At 44.8% G+C, this 20,068-nt stretch overlaps 1 protein-coding gene across 5 annotated transcripts in view; it reads left to right on the plus strand.

Annotated features, from left to right (window-relative positions):
- The window catches only part of lama5 (laminin, alpha 5), a 237,792-nt gene that overhangs the window by 47,067 nt on the left and 170,657 nt on the right, over positions 1–20,068 (plus strand). For 4 of the 5 annotated variants that reach the window (XM_085923196.1, XM_085923214.1, XM_085923184.1 and 1 more), the window contains 8 exons: positions 2,911–3,029; positions 3,087–3,177; positions 9,035–9,169; positions 9,256–9,315; positions 15,970–16,110; positions 16,954–17,088; positions 18,095–18,229; positions 18,334–18,471. In XM_085923196.1, coding sequence (XP_085779322.1) covers positions 2,911–3,029; positions 3,087–3,177; positions 9,035–9,169; positions 9,256–9,315; positions 15,970–16,110; positions 16,954–17,088; positions 18,095–18,229; positions 18,334–18,471 — 954 coding nt within the window. Of the gene's footprint in view, positions 1–2,910; positions 3,030–3,086; positions 3,178–9,034; positions 9,170–9,255; positions 9,316–15,969; positions 16,111–16,508; positions 16,638–16,953; positions 17,089–18,094; positions 18,230–18,333; positions 18,472–20,068 lie in introns of all 5 variants that reach the window. The other variant, XM_085923231.1, reaches the window with a different exon arrangement.

Here is a 20,068-nt window from a genome sequence, read left to right on the forward strand (position 1 = left end):
CAAGCACAGAAGGCCAATAACAGAACATCAATTAGGTTCTGGTTGAGGGGAGGGTATCCCTCCCCCCCCCCCCCCCCCCCCCCCAATAACACCCATCCAGGTCTCACTGTCATTATCCACATGAGCACTGTCACCCAACAGAATGATGGAGTCCCCAGAAGGAGCACTCTCCAGTACTCCTTCCAAGTACAGTGGTACCTCTACTTACAAACTTCATTGGTTCTGTGATTGGGTTTGTAAGTAAAAATGTTTGTAAGTCGAAACACTGTTTCCCATAGGATAAATTTAAAAGCAAATAATGCCTGCCAGACTATCCCAACTTTTTGCCCCATTACTCTGTGAAAATCACACAGAAAACCAAACCAACAGTTTTATTTTTGCTTTTTCAAACTTTTATAGCAAAAAAGAAAAGTCACTTTATTCTTGACCTCCTAATTTTGTTTGGGGGGGGGACCTGTTCTAAAAGTCTACACTTGAAAATAAACAGAAAAAGTTAGGCGAATAAAATATTGTATGCCACATACTCTTTGCAATGTGCTCACATACTTTTTGGTGCAATTAATGAGTTTTCCGATTGTGGGAGTGGTCATTGAACGTCCACTGAACTCCAAAGTACGGGCGCCAAGCTGTGGGGCAATAAGTATGCAGACAACTGCTCTGCCTCTCTCACCACGGACAACTCCAGAGTGGAATAAAGTCCAACCCCTCTCAAGAAAACTGGTACAAGAGCCAAAACTATGTGTCGAAGCGAGTCCGACTGTCTCGTCTGAACATCTGAGCTTCCGACTCGGGCTCCTTTCCTGCCAGAGAGCTGACATTCCATGTTCCTAGAGCTAGCTTCTCTAGCTGGGGATCAGACCACAAATATCTCCGCCTTTCACAGAGCACACAACCTCTTTGGCCCCTTCCACACGTGGTTAGCCCATGGGAGGGGGACCCATGTCCTTTCGGGGTGAGCCCGGCCGGGCCCCATGGGTGCAGGCCTGTCCACCAGTCGCTTTCTAACACCTCCAGGCCTGGATCTAGATGGAGACCCTGGTGACCTGTTTTTGGGCAAGGGAAAACCAGAGCATTTATTTTACTTGTCATAAGGGATCAAGTCCTTTTTTAACATGCGTAAAAAAATAGGCTTTGCACAATCAGCATTTTGGTGTCAATCAACAAGTTAAAAAAAAAAGATTATATTGCATATCATTTATGCCCATTTTAATGTCTTGGGAGAAAAGTTAAACCCTCAGAATTGACCCCAAATCATTTAAAAATTGAAAAAAATCTGAAAAGAAATCTGACGGTGTACAGTATGCCAAGAAACCTTGGATTATTGAAAATGGTAATAAGACGTAATTAGCAATAATAAATAAGTAGCAAGTAAATTGCAGTAATGGTTGTCATGGTAATGGTAGTAATCAGCAAATTATGACATTACAATCAAACACAAATTTACTTAAGATGCTAAATATCTGCCAATCTGATGGTAATGCGTAAAAGAAGAACAACAAATGCAACACAAAATAAACCAAGAATGTTCATTCTAACCATTGGCAGCAGCATATACATGTACCGCAATTTTCGGACTAAAAGTCGCTCCAGAGTATAAATCGCACCAGCCATAAAATGCACAATAAAGTGAAAAAAGAACATAAGTCGCACCGGAGTATACTTATACTCACTTTTGGGGCAAATTTATTTGTCAAAATCCAACACCAAAAACAGACATGAACCAGCAAACACAGGCGAAACGATACGATATGCTAACGTGACATATACACAAACGAGGACCTGAGAACGGGCCCGACGTAACATTCAGAGTTATTCAAGTAAGTATTACATAAATAACACGTTTATAAAACCATCTGTGTCACTCCAATTCATTAAATCCATCGATCTTACTGTATGTAAACAATGCCGCGTATGCGCCGCATATGCTGACGTTGGACCCGTTGTAAGTTGCATTTCTAATTATTTCAAAGACCCATATAACAATATAAAAAGTATATTTCAAATAACTATCATATTACAACAATATTATCAAACCATCTGTGTCACTCCAAATCATTAAATCCATCGATCAAACTCCTCGTTCTTTATGTCAACAACGTCGCGCGTGCGCTGCAGAGATCTAGTATATAACTATATTGTAGCGTTAACAAAGTACCAGGAAAGACGTGGGTTTGGTAAACGGCTCTTTATTTAACAAAACAAGAGTTCAACGAGCCAACAACTACTGAACTTTCAGCCACGGAGGTGGAAGAGAGCTCCATAAATAGTACCGGGCGTGCGTAAAAGCCATGTCCGAGCCCCATCCACCGTCCCCGGACAGCCACCCGGCTGAGTGCCGGCCCCCGACTTCCATCCACGAAGGTGAAAGAAAGTTCCGTAGATTATGACCGGACGTGCGTAAAAGCCATGTCCGAGCCCCATCCACCGTCCCCAGACAGCCACCCGGCCGAGCGCCGGCCCCCGACTTCCATCCACGGAGGTGCGTAAAAGCCATAATAGTTTTTCAAACCTTCTGTGTCACTCCAAATCATTAAATCCTTCAAACTCTTCATCCTCCGTGTCACTTACAAACAAAGCTGCTAATGATGCCGGAAGTACGTGGGGCCCTTCGTCATCCTGTGATCGAATCCTTTGCCCTTTATGTAAACAACCGCCGTTTAAATGACAGTAATCCCTTGCTACATTGCGGTTCTTTTATAGCGGTTTCACTAAATCGCGGATTTTTGAATTTTGAAAATTTGTCAAAAAAATCACATATAAGTCGCTCCTGAGTATAAGTCGCCCCCCCCCCACCCAAACTATGACAAAAAACACGACTTATAGTCCGAAAATTACGGTATATTGAGGCTGTTATTTTGAACACCACCACACATGCTTTGAGTTGACAAAATAAGTCTTCAATCTTCGCAGCATGCAACTGTCACCGCCATTCATTTGATTGCTTCTACGACACTGATGTGGATCAGCGGCATGGGAGCCTCGACGTCCAAGGAGAATACAGAGGGGGAGGAGTCTGCCTCAACTGTCAGGTGAGTCATGTTTTATTGCACGCCCCAAATTTTTTTCCAATCTTGCTTCTATCGTAGCATCACACCACTGGGGTCAACTGTGAGCGCTGTATCCTTGGCTACTACAAAGCGCCGGACACAACCATTGACTCACCACGAGCTTGCGCACGTAAGTCACATGATCCCATCTTGACTGGTGCCATCTATTTATTATAAATCTATAAATCTAACCCAGTGGATTTCTGATGTCAATTCAACCTCAATCAGACATATTGATGCTGGTTGTCCCCTGGAACTACAGTATTTTTTTATACTAAAAAAAGAAAAGGAAACAGGATGAAATAAATTTGAGGGGGGAATTTATATTACACAAACCAAGACTCAGAATGTTGATCTGGGAGGGAGTTGCACCCAAAATCCCCCATCGCCCCCTCGCGAACGAGTTATGCTTACATTCAGAACTTTTGCTTTTAACTATGGAAAAGTTAGCTCTTCCCATGGGCTCACCACCTGTAGGAGGGGCCAAAGGGTTCGGGTGCAAAGTGAGCTGGGCGGCGGCCAAAAGCGGGGACCTTGGCGGTCCTATCCCCGGCTGCAGAGGCTGGCTCTAGGGACATGGAATGTCACCTCTCTGGCTCGAAAGGAGCTCGAGCTGGTGTGTGAGGCAGAAAAGTTCCAACTAGACATAGTCAGAGTTGCCTCCACACATAGTTTGGGCTCTGGCACAAGCCCTCTCGAGAGGGGCTGGACTCTCTTCCACTCTGGAGTTGCCCATGGTGAGAGGCGTCGAGCAGGTGTTGGCATACTTATTGCCCCCCGGCTGGGCGCCTGCACATTGGGGTTCATCTCGGTGAGCGAGAGGGTAGCTTCCCTCTGCCTTCGGGTGGGGTGCTGGGTCCTGACTGTTGTTTGTGTCTATGCACCCAACGGCAGCTCAGAGTACCCACCCTTTTTGGAGTCCCTGGAGGAAGTGCTGGAGAGCGCTCCTTCTGGGGACTCCATCGTTCTACTGGGTAACTTCAATGCTCACGTGGGCAATGACAGTGAGACCTGGAAGGGCGTGATTGGGAGGAACGCCCCCCCCCCCCCCCCGATCTGAACCAGAGCGGTTTTCGATTGTTGGACTTCTGTGCTCGACACGGATTTTCTATAATGAACACCATGTTCAAGCATAAGGGTGTCCATGTGTGCACTTGGCACCAACACACCCTAGGCCACAGTTCGTTGATCGTCTTGGTAGTCGTGTCATCGGATTTGCGGCCGCATATTTTGGACACTCGGGTGAAGAGAGGGGCGGAGCTGTCAACTGATCACCACCTGGTGGTGGGTTGGCTCCGATGGTCGGGGAAGATGCCGGTCCGACCTGGCAGGCCCAAACGCTCTATGAGGGTCTGCTGGGAACATCTGGCAGAATCCCCTGTCAGGAAGAGCTTCAACTCCCACCTCCGGCTGAGCTTTTCCCACGTCCCGGGGGAGGCGAGGGACATTGAGTCCAAGTGGACCATGTTCCGCGCCTCCATTGTTGAGGCAGCCGACCGGAGCTGTGGCCGTAAAGTTGTTGGTGCCTGTCGTGGCGGCAATCCCCGAACCCGCTGGTGGACACCGGCGGTAAGGGATGCCGTCAAGCTGAAGAAGGAGTCCTATCGGGTTGTTTTGGCCTGTGGGACTCCGGAGGCAGCTGACGGGTACCGGATGGCCAAGCGAAACGTGGCTTCGGCGGTTGCTGAGGCAAAAACCCGGGCTTGGAGGCCATAGAGAATGACTTCCGGACGGCTTCAAGGAGATTCTGGTGCATCATCCGGCATCTCAGTAGGGGGAAGGAGTGCACGGTCAACACTTTACAGTGGAGATAGTGTGCTGCTGACCTCGGGACGTCGTGAGTTGGTGGGGGAATACTTCGAAGACCTCAATTCCACCGACAGGCCTTCCATTGTGGAAGTAGGGCCTGGAGACTCGGAGGCAAACTCTCCAATCTCGAAGGTCGAAGTCACTGAGGTAGTTAAAAAACTCCTCGGTAGCAGGGCCCCGGGGGTTGACGAGATATGCCCGGAGTTCTTAAAGGCTCTGGATGTTGTGGGGCTGTCATGGCTGACACGCCTCTACAGCATTGCATTGACATCTGGGATGGTGCCTCTGGATTGGCAGACTGGGGTGGTGGTTCCCCTCTTTAAGATGGGAGGGTGTGTTCCAATTACAGGGGAATCACACTCCTCAGCCTCCCTGGTAAGGTCTTTTCAGGGGTGCTGGAGAGGAGAATCCGTCGGAAGGTCGAGCCTCGGATTCAGGAGGAGCAGTGTGGCTTTCGTCCTGGCCGTGGAACAGTGGACCAGCTCTACACCCTCGGCAGGATCCTCGAGGGTGCATGGGAGTTCGCCCCACCAGTCCACATGTGTTTTGTGGACTTGGAGAAGGCGTTCGACCGTGTCCCTCGGGAGGTTCTGTGGAGGGTGCTTCGGGAGTACGGGGTGCCGAGCCAACTGATAAGGGCGGTTCGGTACCTGTATCACCGATGCCAGAGTTTGGTCCGCATTTCCGGCAGTAAGTCGGATTCGTTCCCAGTGAGGGTTGTACTCCGCCGAGGCTGCCCTTTGTCACCGATTCTGTTCATAATTTTTATGGACAGAATTTCTAGGCGCAGCCGAGGCGTTGAGGGGGTCCGGTTTGGGGACCTCAGCATCGCGCCACTTCTTTTTGCAGATGACGTGGTGCTGTTAGCTTCTTCAGGCCGTGATCTCCAGCTCTCACTGGAGCGGTTCGCAGCAGAGTGTGAAGAGGTCGGGATGAGGGTCAGTACCTCCAAATCCGAGTCAATTGGCCTCGGTCGGAAAAGGGTGGATTGCCCTCTCCGGATCAGGGATGAGATCCAGCCCCAAATGGAGGAGTCAAAGTATATTGGGGTCTTGTTCACGAGTGAGGGCAGGATGGAGGGCGAGATCGACAGGCAGATCGGTGCAGCGTCGGCAGTAATGCAGACTCTGTACCGGTCCATCGTGGTGAATAGATAGCTGAGCCAAATAGCAAAGCTCTCGATTTACCGGTCGATCTACGCTCCTACCCTCACCTATGGGTCGTGACCGAAAGAACGAGATCCAGGATACAAGCGGCCGAAATGAGTTTCCTCCGCAGGGTGTCCGGGCTCTCCCTTAGAGATAGGGTGAGAAGCTCGGTCATCCGGGATAGACTCTGAGTAAAGCCGCTGCTCCTCCACGTTGAGAGGAGCCAGATGAGGTGGCTCGGGCATCTCATCAGGATGCCTCCTGGACGCCTCCCTGGGGAGGTGTTCCGGGCATGTCCCACCGGTAGGAGACCCCGGGGACGACCCAAGACGCGCTGGAGAGACCACGTCTCTCGGCTGGCCTGGGAACGCCTTGGGATCCCCCGGGATGAGTTGGATGAAGTGGCTGGGGAGAGGGAAGTCTGCGAGTCCCTCCTAAAGCTGCTGCCCCGCGACCCGACCCCGGATAAGCGGAAGAAGATGGATGGATGATGGACTATGGAAAAGTACCGTAATTTTCAGACTATAAATCGCTCCGGAGTATAAATCGCACCAGCCATAAAATGCACAATAAAGTGACAAAAAACACAAGTTGCATCGGAGTATAAGTCGCACTCTTGGGGCAAATTTATTTGTCAAACTCCAACACCAAAAACAGACATGAACCAGCAACAACAGGCTAAACGATACGGTATGCTAACGTGACATACACAAACGAGGAGCTGAGAACGGGCCGGACGTAACATTCAGAGCTATTGAAGTAAGTATTACATAAATAACACGTTTATCAAACCATCTGTGTCACTCCAATTCATTAAATCCATTGATCGTGCTTTATGTAAACAATGCCGCGAATCCGTTATAAGTTGCATTTCTAATTATTCCACAGACCCATATAACGATATAAAGTATATTTCAAATAACTATCATATTACAAAAATATTATCAAACCATCTGCGTCACTCCAAATCATTAAGTCCATCGATCAAATTCCTCGTTCTTTATGTCAACAACGCCGCGCGTGCGCTGCAGAGATCTAGTATATAACTATATTGTAGCGTCAAAGTACCAGGAAAGACGTGGGTTTGGTAAACGGCTCTTTATTTAACAAAACAAGAGTTCACCGAGCCAACAACTACTGAACTTCCAGCCACGGAGGTGGAAGAAAGCTCCATAGAATAGGAGCGGGCGTGCGTAAAAGCCATGTCCGAGCCCCATCCACGGTCCCCGGAGAGCCACCCGGCCGAGCGTCGCTCCAAATCATTAAATTCATCGATCAAATTCCTCGTTCTTAATGTCAACTACGCCGCGCGTGAGCTGCAGAGATCTAGTATATAACAATATTGTAGCGTCAAAGTACCAGGAAAGACGTGGGTTTGGTAAACGGCTCTTTATTTAACAAAACAAGCGTTCACCGAGCCAACAACTACTGAACTTCCAGCCACAGAGGTGGAAGAGAGCTCCATAGAATAGGAGCGGGCGTGCGTAAAAGCCATCTCCGAGCCCCATCCACTGTCCCCGGACAGCCATCCGGCCGAGCGCTGGCACCCGACTTCCATCCACAGAGGTGGAAGAGAGCTCCATAGAATAGGAGCATGCGTGCGTAAAAACCCTTGCCCAAGCCCCATCCACCGTTCCCGGACAGCCACCCGGCTGAGCGCCGGCCCCCGACTTCCATCCACGGAGGTTAAAGAGAGCTCCCGTCGAGAAGAATCGGGCGTGCGTAAATCCACAATAGTTTTTCAATCCTTCTGTGTCACTCCAAATCATTAAATCTTTCAAACTCTTCATCCTTCGTGTCACTTACAAACAAAGCTGGTAGTACGTGGGGCTCTTTGTCATCTTCGTCATCCCGTGATCAAATCCTTTGCCCTTTATGTAAACAACCGCCGCGCGGCACGGGTTACGTCACTTGCAGTTCAAATGACAGTAATCCCTTGGTTTATCGCGGTTCGCTTATCGCGATTTCACTGCATCGCGGATTTTTGAATTTTTAAAATTTGTAAAAAAAAAAATCACACAAGTCGCTCCTGAGTATAAGTCGCCCCCTCCCCACCCAAACTATGACAAAAAATGCGACTTATAGTTAGAAATTTACGGTATTTATTTTTATCGTGTTTTATGGACTATAAGTCAATCCGTACTATTGGTCGACCCAGTCAAGAAAATGCATCATGAACAAGAAAAAAATATATACACACTGTGCGTTTCACGTATCTGAGGTACACCCCAAAGAGGAGCCCAATGCTTACAAATAAAGTGCTTACAAAGAGATGATTGCTTCATAACATTAAAAATGGATCGCGTATTAATGCTAGCGGATCGCAGGCTAACATAAAAAAATACACACCAAACAAACCGAGCGTGTGTGTGTTTGTGTGTGTGGGTGTGTGTGTGTATATATATATATATATATATATTACACACACACACCCACACACACACATGCATACATACATATACACGCACCGTATTTTTCGGACTATAAGTCGCAGTTTTTTTCATAGTTTAGGATGGGGGGCCGACATACTCAGGAGCGACTTATATGCGATTTTTTTCACAAATTTTCAAAATTCAAAAATCCGCGATGCAGTGAAATCGCGATAAACAAACCGCGATGTAGCATGGGATTACTGTAATTTGAACTGCAAGTGACGTCAGCGGCGCGGCAGTTGTTTACATAAAGGACAAAGGATTCGATCACGGAAAGACGAAAGGTATGAAGGATTTCATGATGTGGAGTGACACAAGGTTTGAAAAACGTATTTATGTTATAGTTATTTGATATATTTTATTTCGTGTTGCAACTTGTATATGTTTTCATTTTTACAGTTAGGTAGTTGGTGGCTCATTGAACTTTTGTTAAATGTCGAACGCAACATTCTCTGCCTTCAAAAACACTCGCAAATGCAGTTAAGTGTGATAGCGGCTTCAGATCTATCACTGTTAAATCAACCTTTCTATCAGTCAAATATCTATTCCATGTCATGGTGTTTATGCATGTGTGTTTATGTGGATGTGCACTTGTCAGCCTGTGACTGTGAGTCATTGTTCATGGATGGGACATGTGAGGACATGACAGGACATTGCTTCTGCAAAGAAAACTACGCTGGAGACAACTGCAAACAGTGCGCTGATGGCTTTGTCAACTTCCCAGAATGTTACCGTAAGTCTGCCTTTGTGATTTAACAACAAATGCCATCAGTTGCTCAAGTCTGTCTGTCTTTCTATTTCTATTACTCTCTCAAACAGCTTTCCCAACCTATCCTAGTAACAACAACGGTGAGGCCAAACCAGCCGGAGAGATCATTAGTAAGTATTGTATTCATAAAATATATACCGACAAGGCATATTGATCGGCATGTCCTCAACCTGTGAAATGGGATGGATTATCTGGTTAAAGGAAAAACGCTCATTAATACAAATTTTGACATATTTACAAACTGTATTTAAGGGTAATGGCCTTTTGTGTATGTAGAAAAGGTTTTATATATTTGAGTCTCGCTTCGCAACAATAAATAGGAGCAAAAAGAAATTGTTTGATTTTGTTCATTTTCAATACCAGTATTCCTAGCAATTTTAGAAGATATTGTACTAATATGAGGTTTCCAGCTTAATTTGTCATCAATTAATATGCCCAGAAATTTGACAGATGAAGCTAGAGAAATTAACTTATTATCAATAAAGACCGCTACATCCGCTTTTCCCACAGTTGAACAACAAGAATTTTTTTTTTTTTATATTCAAAGACAATTTATTTGGTTTGAACCACCGAGAAAACGTTTGCAAGTCGTTGTTTATTACTGCGAGGTGTTTGAGATTGCTATGTGAATAAACCACACTAGTATCATCAGCAAATAAGATGGTTGACAGATGGTGAGAGGCTCTACAGAGATCGTTAATATAAATAAAAAATAACAGGGGTCCAAGAATGGAACTTGTGGGACTCCACATTTGATGTCTAACTGGGGGTAGTCAAAGAACTTAAATGAAACGTATTGTTTCCTCTCTTTCAAGTAGCTGGCAAACCAATACAGTGAGACATCAGAGACACCAATATGCTTTAATTTTGATAAGAGAATCTTGTGGTCTATTGGACTAAATGCCTTGGATAAATCAAGGTAAACTGCAATAGAGTATTCTTTCATATCGTGAGCTTTGTATAGTTTTTCTGTTAAATGAGGAATTTGTCTGGCTAAGGTTGGTCCGATTTTTGAGAAGAATTCATTGAATTTACAGGCGTTTGTTTTGGGATCTGACAAAGGCTTGTCATTTACTATGAACTCAGAGGGAAATGGGTTAGATGATTTCTTTTTATTCAGGATTTCCTTTACTGTAGACCACAAGGCTTTTATGTTCTTGCTGTTTTTGACGATTTCATTGGCATAATGTTTCTTTTTTGCAGCTCTGATCACATGGTTGAGTTTGTTTCTGTATTGTTTGTACTTACCATGATTCAAAAGATGAAGGATTACCGATGAATTTTTTGTACAGTTTATTTTTGTGCCTAATAGATTCAGTAATTGCCCGACTAGCCCAAGGCTTCGAACAAGATTCACATTTGAGGCTTCTATTCTTTATGGGAAAAGAATAATTATAATGCTTGGTCAGTTCCTCCAAAAATATGGTGTATGCCTGCTGGGGATCAGCGTTGCTTAATACAGCATCCCAGCTACCGTTTTGAACTTGCATATTAAACTTGGAGATTGTTTGTTGATTAATAAGTTTATATGTGTCCATCAACTTCCCAGTAGGAAGAAGAGTGTTTGCTCGTGAGGAGGTAAGAGAGAATATGGGAAGGTGATCAGAGATAACTGAGTATAGAATTCCAGACAAGTGATCTCTGTCAAGTATGTTAGAAAATATATTGTCTATTAAGGTTGCTGAATTTTCAGTTATTCTCATAGGTTTAGAAATCATAGGCTTAAAACAGAAAGAAGACAGACTATCCACTGAGTTTGTTCCTCAGAGTCCATAATGTTGATGTTGAAATCCCCCATGAGGAAACATTTCTTATTTTCATGAGATATTATAGATAGCGCATTGGTGAGATGGTTCACAAAATCAGGTATCTTAGATTTTGGAGTTTTATAAAGGCACCCTATAACTGTTCGATTAGACTCTATGAATACTGCTTCTCCACTCAGCTCAAAACATTATATCATTATACATTACATTATAACATTATATCAGGTCTTTCTTTATATTCCAACTTCATGATTCAAGATTCAAGAAGAATTTATTCGCCATGTTTGAGCGTGCCAAACAGGGAATTTGACTTCGTTACATCACAGTCTCTGTTCAACATATAGGTGACTAACAACACTCAGGACATGTGAAAATGACAACTGACAATATTCTCAGCCATCCCCTGATCTTAAACTCCCAGGACGGCAAGGAAAAACTCAAATCTCCGACTAGGGGAAGTGAGAAACCTTGAGAAGAGACCACAGATGGGAGGGTCCCTCTTCCAGGATGACCAGGCTGCAACGGATGCAGAGAGGACACATAGTACAAACAGTGTAGACAATTCAAAAAAGGTGTGGAGAGCAGGATGTTATTGCACAGCAATGACTCTGAGACTCTAGGAGAGGTGTGAGTTCATTAGAGCAACAGCCTGGGGGAAGAAGCTGTCTCTGTGTCTGCTGGTTTTGGCGTACAGGGCTCTATAACGCTGTCCGGAGGGGAGTAGTTCAAACAGATTGTAACCTGGGTGAGAAGGGTCTGTAGAGATGTTGCTTGCACGTTTCCTGGTCCTGGACAGGTACAAGTCTTGGATAGATGGGAGGTTGATTCCAATGATCTTTTCTGCAGTCCTGATTGTCCGTTGCAGTCTGTGCTTGTCTTGTTTGGAGGCCGATCCAAACCAGACAGTGATGGAGGTGCAGAGGACAGACTGGATAATGGCAGTGTAGAAGGTCTTCAGCAGCTCCCGCGGCAGGTTGAACTTCTTGAGCAGTCTCAGGAAGTACAGCCTCTGCTGGGCCTTCTTCCTGACAGAGTCTATGTGGTCGGTCACTACTAACATACAGTGAAACACCACCTCCATTCTTGTCTTCTCTGCTTCTGTGGACATTACTGTAATTGTCCAAGGCATAGTAATCAGAATTATTCAGAGATGCCAATAACAGAAAAGAGAAAGTTGAGGTTGGAGATAGTTAGAGCAAGATGGCCACAGTTTTTAGGAAGACTACGGGCATTTACATGGAGAAGAGATACACTGGAATTATGGAATTGATTGCTGGCTGTTCTAAATTCATCATAAAGTAAATATATGCAGTTGTCAGTTACACTTTGATTCATGAAATTAAAACAATCAACATCAGGATGGTCAATTGATAATGTATTCCATGGAGAGTCATTAGTACTGTTGATGTCAAGTTCAGTTTCTGCACATGAGGAAATACTGTGCAATGTCGGCATCATTAAAGAAGCAACGTCAGAAAAACGTCATGCATCACAGAGGAAGTTCAAATTTGTCCAACTCCCCCAATCTCCTAACCATGACCACTCTAGCCTGCTCAGGTGCTCCATTCAGTTTTATGTATATTTTGCAGTTAGAGGACCACGTTGCTTGAATCTTTCCCTCTTTACGGAGGAACTTAGCCCTGTTGGTTATGTCGGCATTGTTTTTTGTCAGATGTTCATTTATATACACATTTGACACTTTCAACATTCTACCTTGGCGCAGAAGGCTGGTTTTAAATTTTCGATTGGCGAACCTCATGATGATAACTGCCAGCCTGCTCTTATCTTTCTGGGGAAGAGAGTGGCAAGCTTCTACGTCTTTAATCTACCGTATTTTCCGGACTATGAATCGCTTCGGAGTACAAGTCGCACCAGCCATTAAATGCATAATAAAGAAGAAAAAAACACTGATGTATAAGTCGCACCGGAGTACAAGTCGCATTTTTGGGAGAACTTGATTTGACAAAATCCAACACCAAGAACAGACATGAACAGGCAACAATAGGATAAACGATACGGGATGCTAACATTACATAAACACAAACGAGGAGCTGAAAACTTGCCTGACGTAACATTAACAGTTATTCAAATAACTATTACATAAATAACACGTTTATCAAACCATCTGTGTCACTTCAAATCATTAAATCCATCGAAATCTTTGTTCTTTGTGTAAACGATGCCGCTTCTAACCCCGGAAGTGCATGCAGCGCCAACGTCGGACTCGTCGTTAGTTGCAGTTCTCACTATTCCACAGGGCTATATAACTACATATAAACTATATATTTATAGTTTAATAATTATAACATAAATAAACATTTTATCAAACCATCCGCGTCACTCCAAATCATTAAATCTTCCTCGTCTGTGTCACTTAAAAAAACACTGCTGCTGACTCCCGAAGTACATACGCTGCTGGCGTCAGACTCATGAGTTGCGGCTCCAATTATTCCACAGATCTATATAACTATATTGTAGCGTTACCACCGTACCAGGAAAGTTTGGTAACCGGCTCTATATTTCACAACGTGTCTGACGTAACATTAACAGTTATTCAAATAACTATAACATAAATAACAATGTTATCCAACCATCCGTGTCACTCCAAATCATTAAAGCCATCAAAATCTTCGTCCTCTGTGTCAATCTCTGTTCTCTGTGTTATAAACAACTCCTGACTCCGGAAGTCAGTGAATGGATTCAGACTCATTGTCAGTTGCGGTTCCAGTTATTCCACAGGACTAGTGCGACCTCATGCAGTTTAAAGTGGAAATAACATGTGAAGTAATCAACTATAGTAGTAAGTAAGTAATGTGTTAATGATCAAGTAATAATGTGTTAATAATTTCACATATGTCACTCCTGATTATAAGTCACACCCCCGGCCAAACTATAAAAAAAAGTGCGACTTAAAGTCTGGAAAATATGGTATTTGCAATTGTAGGCCTCCTAAATGTAATCATTTTTAAAGGAGCACTAAGGACTTTTTTACCCTTCATGAAATCTTTTCATAACTCTTCTGATGAAACAATGACTTAGAACTAATGACAAAACCAAATATCAACACCATTATATAATATTGTTAAACTGTCACGTCTATGCTTTGTGCTCGCCCTGCCCATTGACTGCGCGTGTTGCCAGCGCCCAGGTTCAGCGAGGGACAGGGTTCTCTGTTGCGCACGGTACCAGCTGCTACGCCCTTCTGTCATGACTCTACTCTTTGCTCACGAGTCGAGTGATTCTTCGCCTCATGCATGACCGGCTGCCGCGCCACTAGCCCTCGGTCACACGATGACCAATCGCTAACTAGCTAACTAATCATCATCGCCGCCACCTGTCGCTTGTTAAGTACTCATCTGGCTGTGTTTTTAAATGGTGTTCTCCCGTCACTCCTGGTCAGTTCATTTGTCTTGCTACCCATCTGTGTTGCAACTCGTTTCTGCTCAAAACTGACTCCCATTGCAGACCTTGCCTGCCTCTTTGTCCGACCTTTTCATGAACTCTGCCCGGACTGACCTATTGGCTGATTCTGACCACATCTCTGCCTTAATCTTGGCCTGCCTGTTTAATTGTTCTGCTCCAAACTCTGTCTGCCTTCTGCCTGTTCCTGACTGTTTGAGTCCTGTCTGATTCGACGACGCATGACGCCTGCTTGCCTACCTGCCTGTCCGCCTGCCTGCTTTTCTCTCTCGTGAACTTCCAGTCATGCCCCGGCACACGTCGTCTGTCATCTGCTGCTGTGACACTTCTTCCTCGCTGTAATTGCCCTGGCGGCGTTCCAGCCTTCCACTTGACCTTTCCCCTCATTTACATAAATGAAGTTCATGCTGCACGTGGTTGCCAAGCCTAATCCTTTACATAAACACAACCTCATCGCTTCACGCAGCTACTGGAAACAGAAATATAATTCAGTCCAACTACAGGGGAGAGAGCAAGATATGTGGTATTAGCGTAATTTTCTGACTATAAGTCACGTGTTTTTTCATAGTTTGGGTGGGGGGGCGACTCATATGTGATTTTTTTTCACAAATTTTCAAAATTCAATAATCTGCGATGTAGTGAAACCGCGATAAACGAACCGCGATGTAGCAAGGGATTACTGTCATTTGAACTGCAAGTGACGTCACCGGCGCCGCACGGCGGTTGTTTACATAAAGGGCAAAGGATTCGATCACGGGAAGACGAAGATGACGAAGGGCCCCACGTACTACCGGCATCATTAGCGGCTTTGTTTGTAAGTGACACGGAGGACGAAGAGTTTGAAGGATTGAATGATTTGGAGTGACACAGAAGGTTTGAAAAACTATTATGGCTTTTACGCACGCCCAATCCTTCTCGACGGGAGCTCTCTTTCACCTCCGTGGATGGAAGTCGGGGGCCGGCGCTCGGCCGGGTTGCTATCCGGGGACGCTAAGCAGCTCCTGTGGCAAGTTGAACTTCCTAAGCTGTCTCAGAAAGTACAGCCTCTGCTGGGCCTTCTTCCGGACAGAGTCTACGTGGCCGGTCCATTTCAGGTCCCGAGAGATTGTGGATCCCAGGAACTTGAAGGTGTCTGTGGACGGAATAGCATTACTGAGAATAGTGAGGAGTGGAAGTGGTGAAGGGTCTCTCCTGAAGTCCACTGTCATCTCCACGATCTTGAGCGGGTTCAGCTCCAGGTGGTCTTGGCTACACCAGTGGACCAACCGCTCCACCTCCTGTTCAAACTACTCCCCTCCGGACAACGTTACAGAGTGCTGTATGCCAAAACCAGCAGACACAGACACAGCTTCTTTCCCCAGGCTGTTGCTCTGATGAACTCACACCACTCATTGAGTCTCAGAGACATCACTGGGCAAGAATATCCTGTTCTTGCCACTTAAATGTTGTACAGAGGCTGAGATCAACCGAAGTCAAATTCTTTGTTTGGCATGCACAAACTTGGCCAATAAAGTTGATTCTGATTGCTAACATTTCTTGTATTTGGAATTTCAAAAAAACCTTCTGTTTTGTGCCCAGACTGTGAATGTAGTGCGGCCGGCACTATTGACAACTCGTGCAGACCCGATCCACAAAGCAGAATATGCTTGTGCAAGCCTGGCTTCACTGGCGACCACTGTGACATGTGTGTGCCAGGCTTCCATGGACTCAACTGCCAAGGTGAGAATCTCATTGACTCCAAGATCCTGCATTGGCTCCCACTTTAATGCTCTCACTAGAAGAATGCACTGCAGCAGCACCAACCCCAACCCTAACCCTAACCCCCCCCCCCCACACACACACACACACACACTTATGCACAGGCACACACACATTCAAACATACGTAAATATTGACAAAAATGCAATAGGTGTATCTTGATTTGCTGGTTTATATATCCTACCACCCAGGAGATACACACACCTGTGTAAACACTTTCTCAAAACATTGTCATTGTAAGTAGCTTCACATAGTTCACACCATTTTACTGCTTCCGTGTGTGTTTGTTTGTGTGTGCATGTGTACGTGTGCGCGTGTGTGAGTGCGTGCGCATGTCCGTATGTATGCGCGCATGTCAGCGTGTATGCGCAGCCTGTCAGGGTTGCCTGGATGGACACTAACGGGTCACGGTGTCTGTCGCAGTTGTTTCCATGGTTACCATTGTGACCAGTGTGCATCAGGCTACTTCATCTACCCGCTGGGGTCAAGTTAGGGACGTTCTCGTCGTGACCCTGTTAATCCGTAAGGAGACCAATCCTAACATTACACGCCAAAACAGTCCAACCGATTGCGATCTTGTGGGTGGTAAAAGGATAAAAGCCTGAACAGCGCTGACTTGCTGAATGTGAATCACAACACCCTAGAATGGTTGGCTGTTTGGCGTGACAAGCTATGATGATGATCTACCTGCTCTGTCAGTGTGAGTGACAGACTAACTCATGTTGTGTCGATGGCGTCAAATCATACAATAGAATCAAATGTGAAAACTTCACGTTGTGTTCTGTTGTCTTTTGGTATCCACAGTGTGTGGTTGCAGTTCTGTGGGCTCTTTGCCTGAAATCTGCGACCAATCCGGTCGCTGTCTGTGCAAAGCCGAATTTGAGGGTCCTCGGTGTGAACGGTGCCGATCTGGATTCTACTCTTACCCCAATTGTCAAGGTTATATGTCAACATACACAAATGCGATCACATCTGGATGATGGGCTTAGACCTAGAATGTAGACCTCAGATATCCTGGGACTTTGAATTTAGATATGGACATGGCTAAAGAACTCACACTTTGGACAAAGCTTCAACCTAGAATATAGTTTTTGGACATTGATGTAGTACTCAGAATATAGACCAATCACCAAGGAAAATTTGGACATAGACTTAGGACGCGGGGCAAGCAAATAAACTGCATTGCTATATAGTACTACGATATGGACATAGTACATATAAGATTTGGTTACCTTATTGGTCTCCAAATTAGTTTCAGAGACAGGAAAGAAGCTACGGCACATAAAAAAAAAACAGCGAAATCAACAGACAGCACATACGTTCATTAAGCTAAAACATGAGCAGACACAGACCAGCACTGGATGTTGCCACTGCTGCACTATCACAAATACACATCCATAAGATCCTCCTACATACCAAAATAATTTCCACACACCCATTCACATCAACTTACCTCATCCCACTTCACTATGTCAATATACCAAGATATCTCATCATATGGAGCTGAGACATGAACCCAAGACTTGGACCTAAGAGATGAAACCAAGTCATTGACATTGACCTAGGATGTAAAGCATGGACCAACATGGACAAAGGAATACAGACCTAGGACAAGGGTGTCAAAAACCCGTTCGTCAATTGCCACTTTCTTGCATGTATTAGTTGTGTCCCTTGTCATTATCAGGCTCCATTACAGCTTGGTGATGAGCGGATCATTTGAATCAGGTGTAGTCGATGAGCCAGACATGTAAAACAGCTAGGACAGAGGCCCTCGAGGACTGTAGCTAAACATTCTTGACCTAGGACATGCACAGATGTCTAGAACTAGAACCTACAAACATGCCCCGCAACAATGATGCCTGGATGTCCACAGCTTGTTTTTGAGGTTTCAAAGCGTTCAATCGTTATTGCAAGTGTTCAATCAAGTGTTCAATCGTTATTGCAGTGTGCATGTGTGAGCCTCGCACGTCATACAATACCAGCTGCACGGCGTCGGGTCAGTGCCACTGCCAACCTAACTTCAGCGGTGCCTCATGTGACCAGTGTGCGCCCGGTTACTACGGCTACCCCACTTGCACACGTGAGTAGTAGACAAATGTTTTTCCTTCTTTTTTTTGTAAATGGATGACTTCTACGTGTGTCTGTCTGTGGGTGCATGCATGTGGGTGTGTGCGTGTTTTGCAGCATGCCTGTGTTCCACAGAAGGTTCTCGCTATAGCAGCTGTGATGAGGTGACTGGTCAGTGTGCTTGTCTGCTCAACGTTCATGGCCGACGCTGTGACAGCTGTGCTCACGACACCTATGGCTTCCCAAAATGTCAAGGTAAACACATGCACGCGCGCACACACACACACACACACACACACACACACACACACACACACACACACACACACACACACACACACACACACACACACTAACAATCCATGATCTTAAGTTATTGTAACCGCTTAACAACATATTTTTGTAAATGTTTTTGAACTGGAGAATATTTGGACTTTGCCTGAGTTCCTCACTTAGACTGTCCCATAGTTTGACCCCCATTATAGATATACAGAAACTTTTCAAGGTTGTTTGTATGTTTAAGAATGTGAAGTTATGATTTCCCCTTAGCTTCCCAAACTGTCAAGGTAAAGACACACACGCCCACACACACACACACACACACACACACACACACACACACACACACACACACACACACACACACACACACACACACACACACACACACACACACACACGCATAAACAAACACACACGGAAGCAGACAGATGACCAGATGAATGAAATAAAAGCAGATGAATGAAATAAAAGCAGCAATGGGTTTTCTAATATATAAATAACTGAAACTGTAAAGAGTAGAATAGAATAGTCATAGTACCTTATTGTGTTGAAAATTTGACAGACAGCATACATAAAAACAGGTAAGATCAGGGCCAGTCCAGGTCATTTGAGGGGCACTGCCAAAGATACTGTATTTAAGTTAAAAGGTGCAGACTCATTTTCGGGGCTTTTATGTATTTAATCCACACATAGGACGCATTGCGTTATACGGCGCATGCATTCCATGACTTACGATAAAAAAAAACTTATTTTTTTAAACGTCACAAGAGCAAGACAGTCTGTTGTACTTTATTCTACTATTTAATCATGTACTGTATTGTACTCATATTGTTAATCGATAATACGCAAATCCATCAAAATCCTCATCTTCTGTCTCCAAATTAAACAGTTCGCTATTAAACATACCAAGTTCCCTCTCATCATTGTCTCGTCGTTGTCACGTTGCTCTTCTGCAATGATCTTGGCATTCCAGAAAGCTCTAATTGTGCCTCTTAAGCATGTCTCTTTTTCTATGCCATTTGCACAAACGATAGTATTTCTTTATCAATGGCGGCGGAGGTATGTACTCTACGTGTTACGTACAATCCTCCGATTGGCTTACTGCCTCAATCTACGTAAAACCTAATGTCCTCTGATTGGTTCATCAAGTCTACATATTCCGCCTGTATATTATGTTTCTGTGTGGTGGAAGCTACACAAAACAACTTGACAAATTTGCACAAGTGATAGTATTTATTTATCAATGGTGGTGGAGGTACGTACTCTACATGTACGTACAGTCGTTTGATTGTTTTTTTTGCCCTGATCTACGTAAAACCTAACATCCTCTGATTGGTTCATCGGTCTACATATTACGCCTGTATATTACGAAAGCCAGATTTGACACATTTTGGAATTTGGTCCACACAAAAGGTGCAGCTTATTAAAAGGTGCACGTGCTGGAGGTCAGACAGGTAGAGGGGGGCAAGGTTGTTTAGGGCCTTTTATGTGGTGAAAAGGATCTTGAAATGTATGCGATTTTTTATGGGAAGCCGGTGAAGTTGACGGAGGACAGGGGTGATGTGGTGTC

The sequence above is a fragment of the Syngnathus leptorhynchus genome, chromosome 1 (assembly GCF_054491065.1).
Source record: "Syngnathus leptorhynchus isolate UIUO chromosome 1, UIUO_Slep, whole genome shotgun sequence".
NCBI lineage: Eukaryota > Metazoa > Chordata > Actinopteri > Syngnathiformes > Syngnathidae > Syngnathus > Syngnathus leptorhynchus.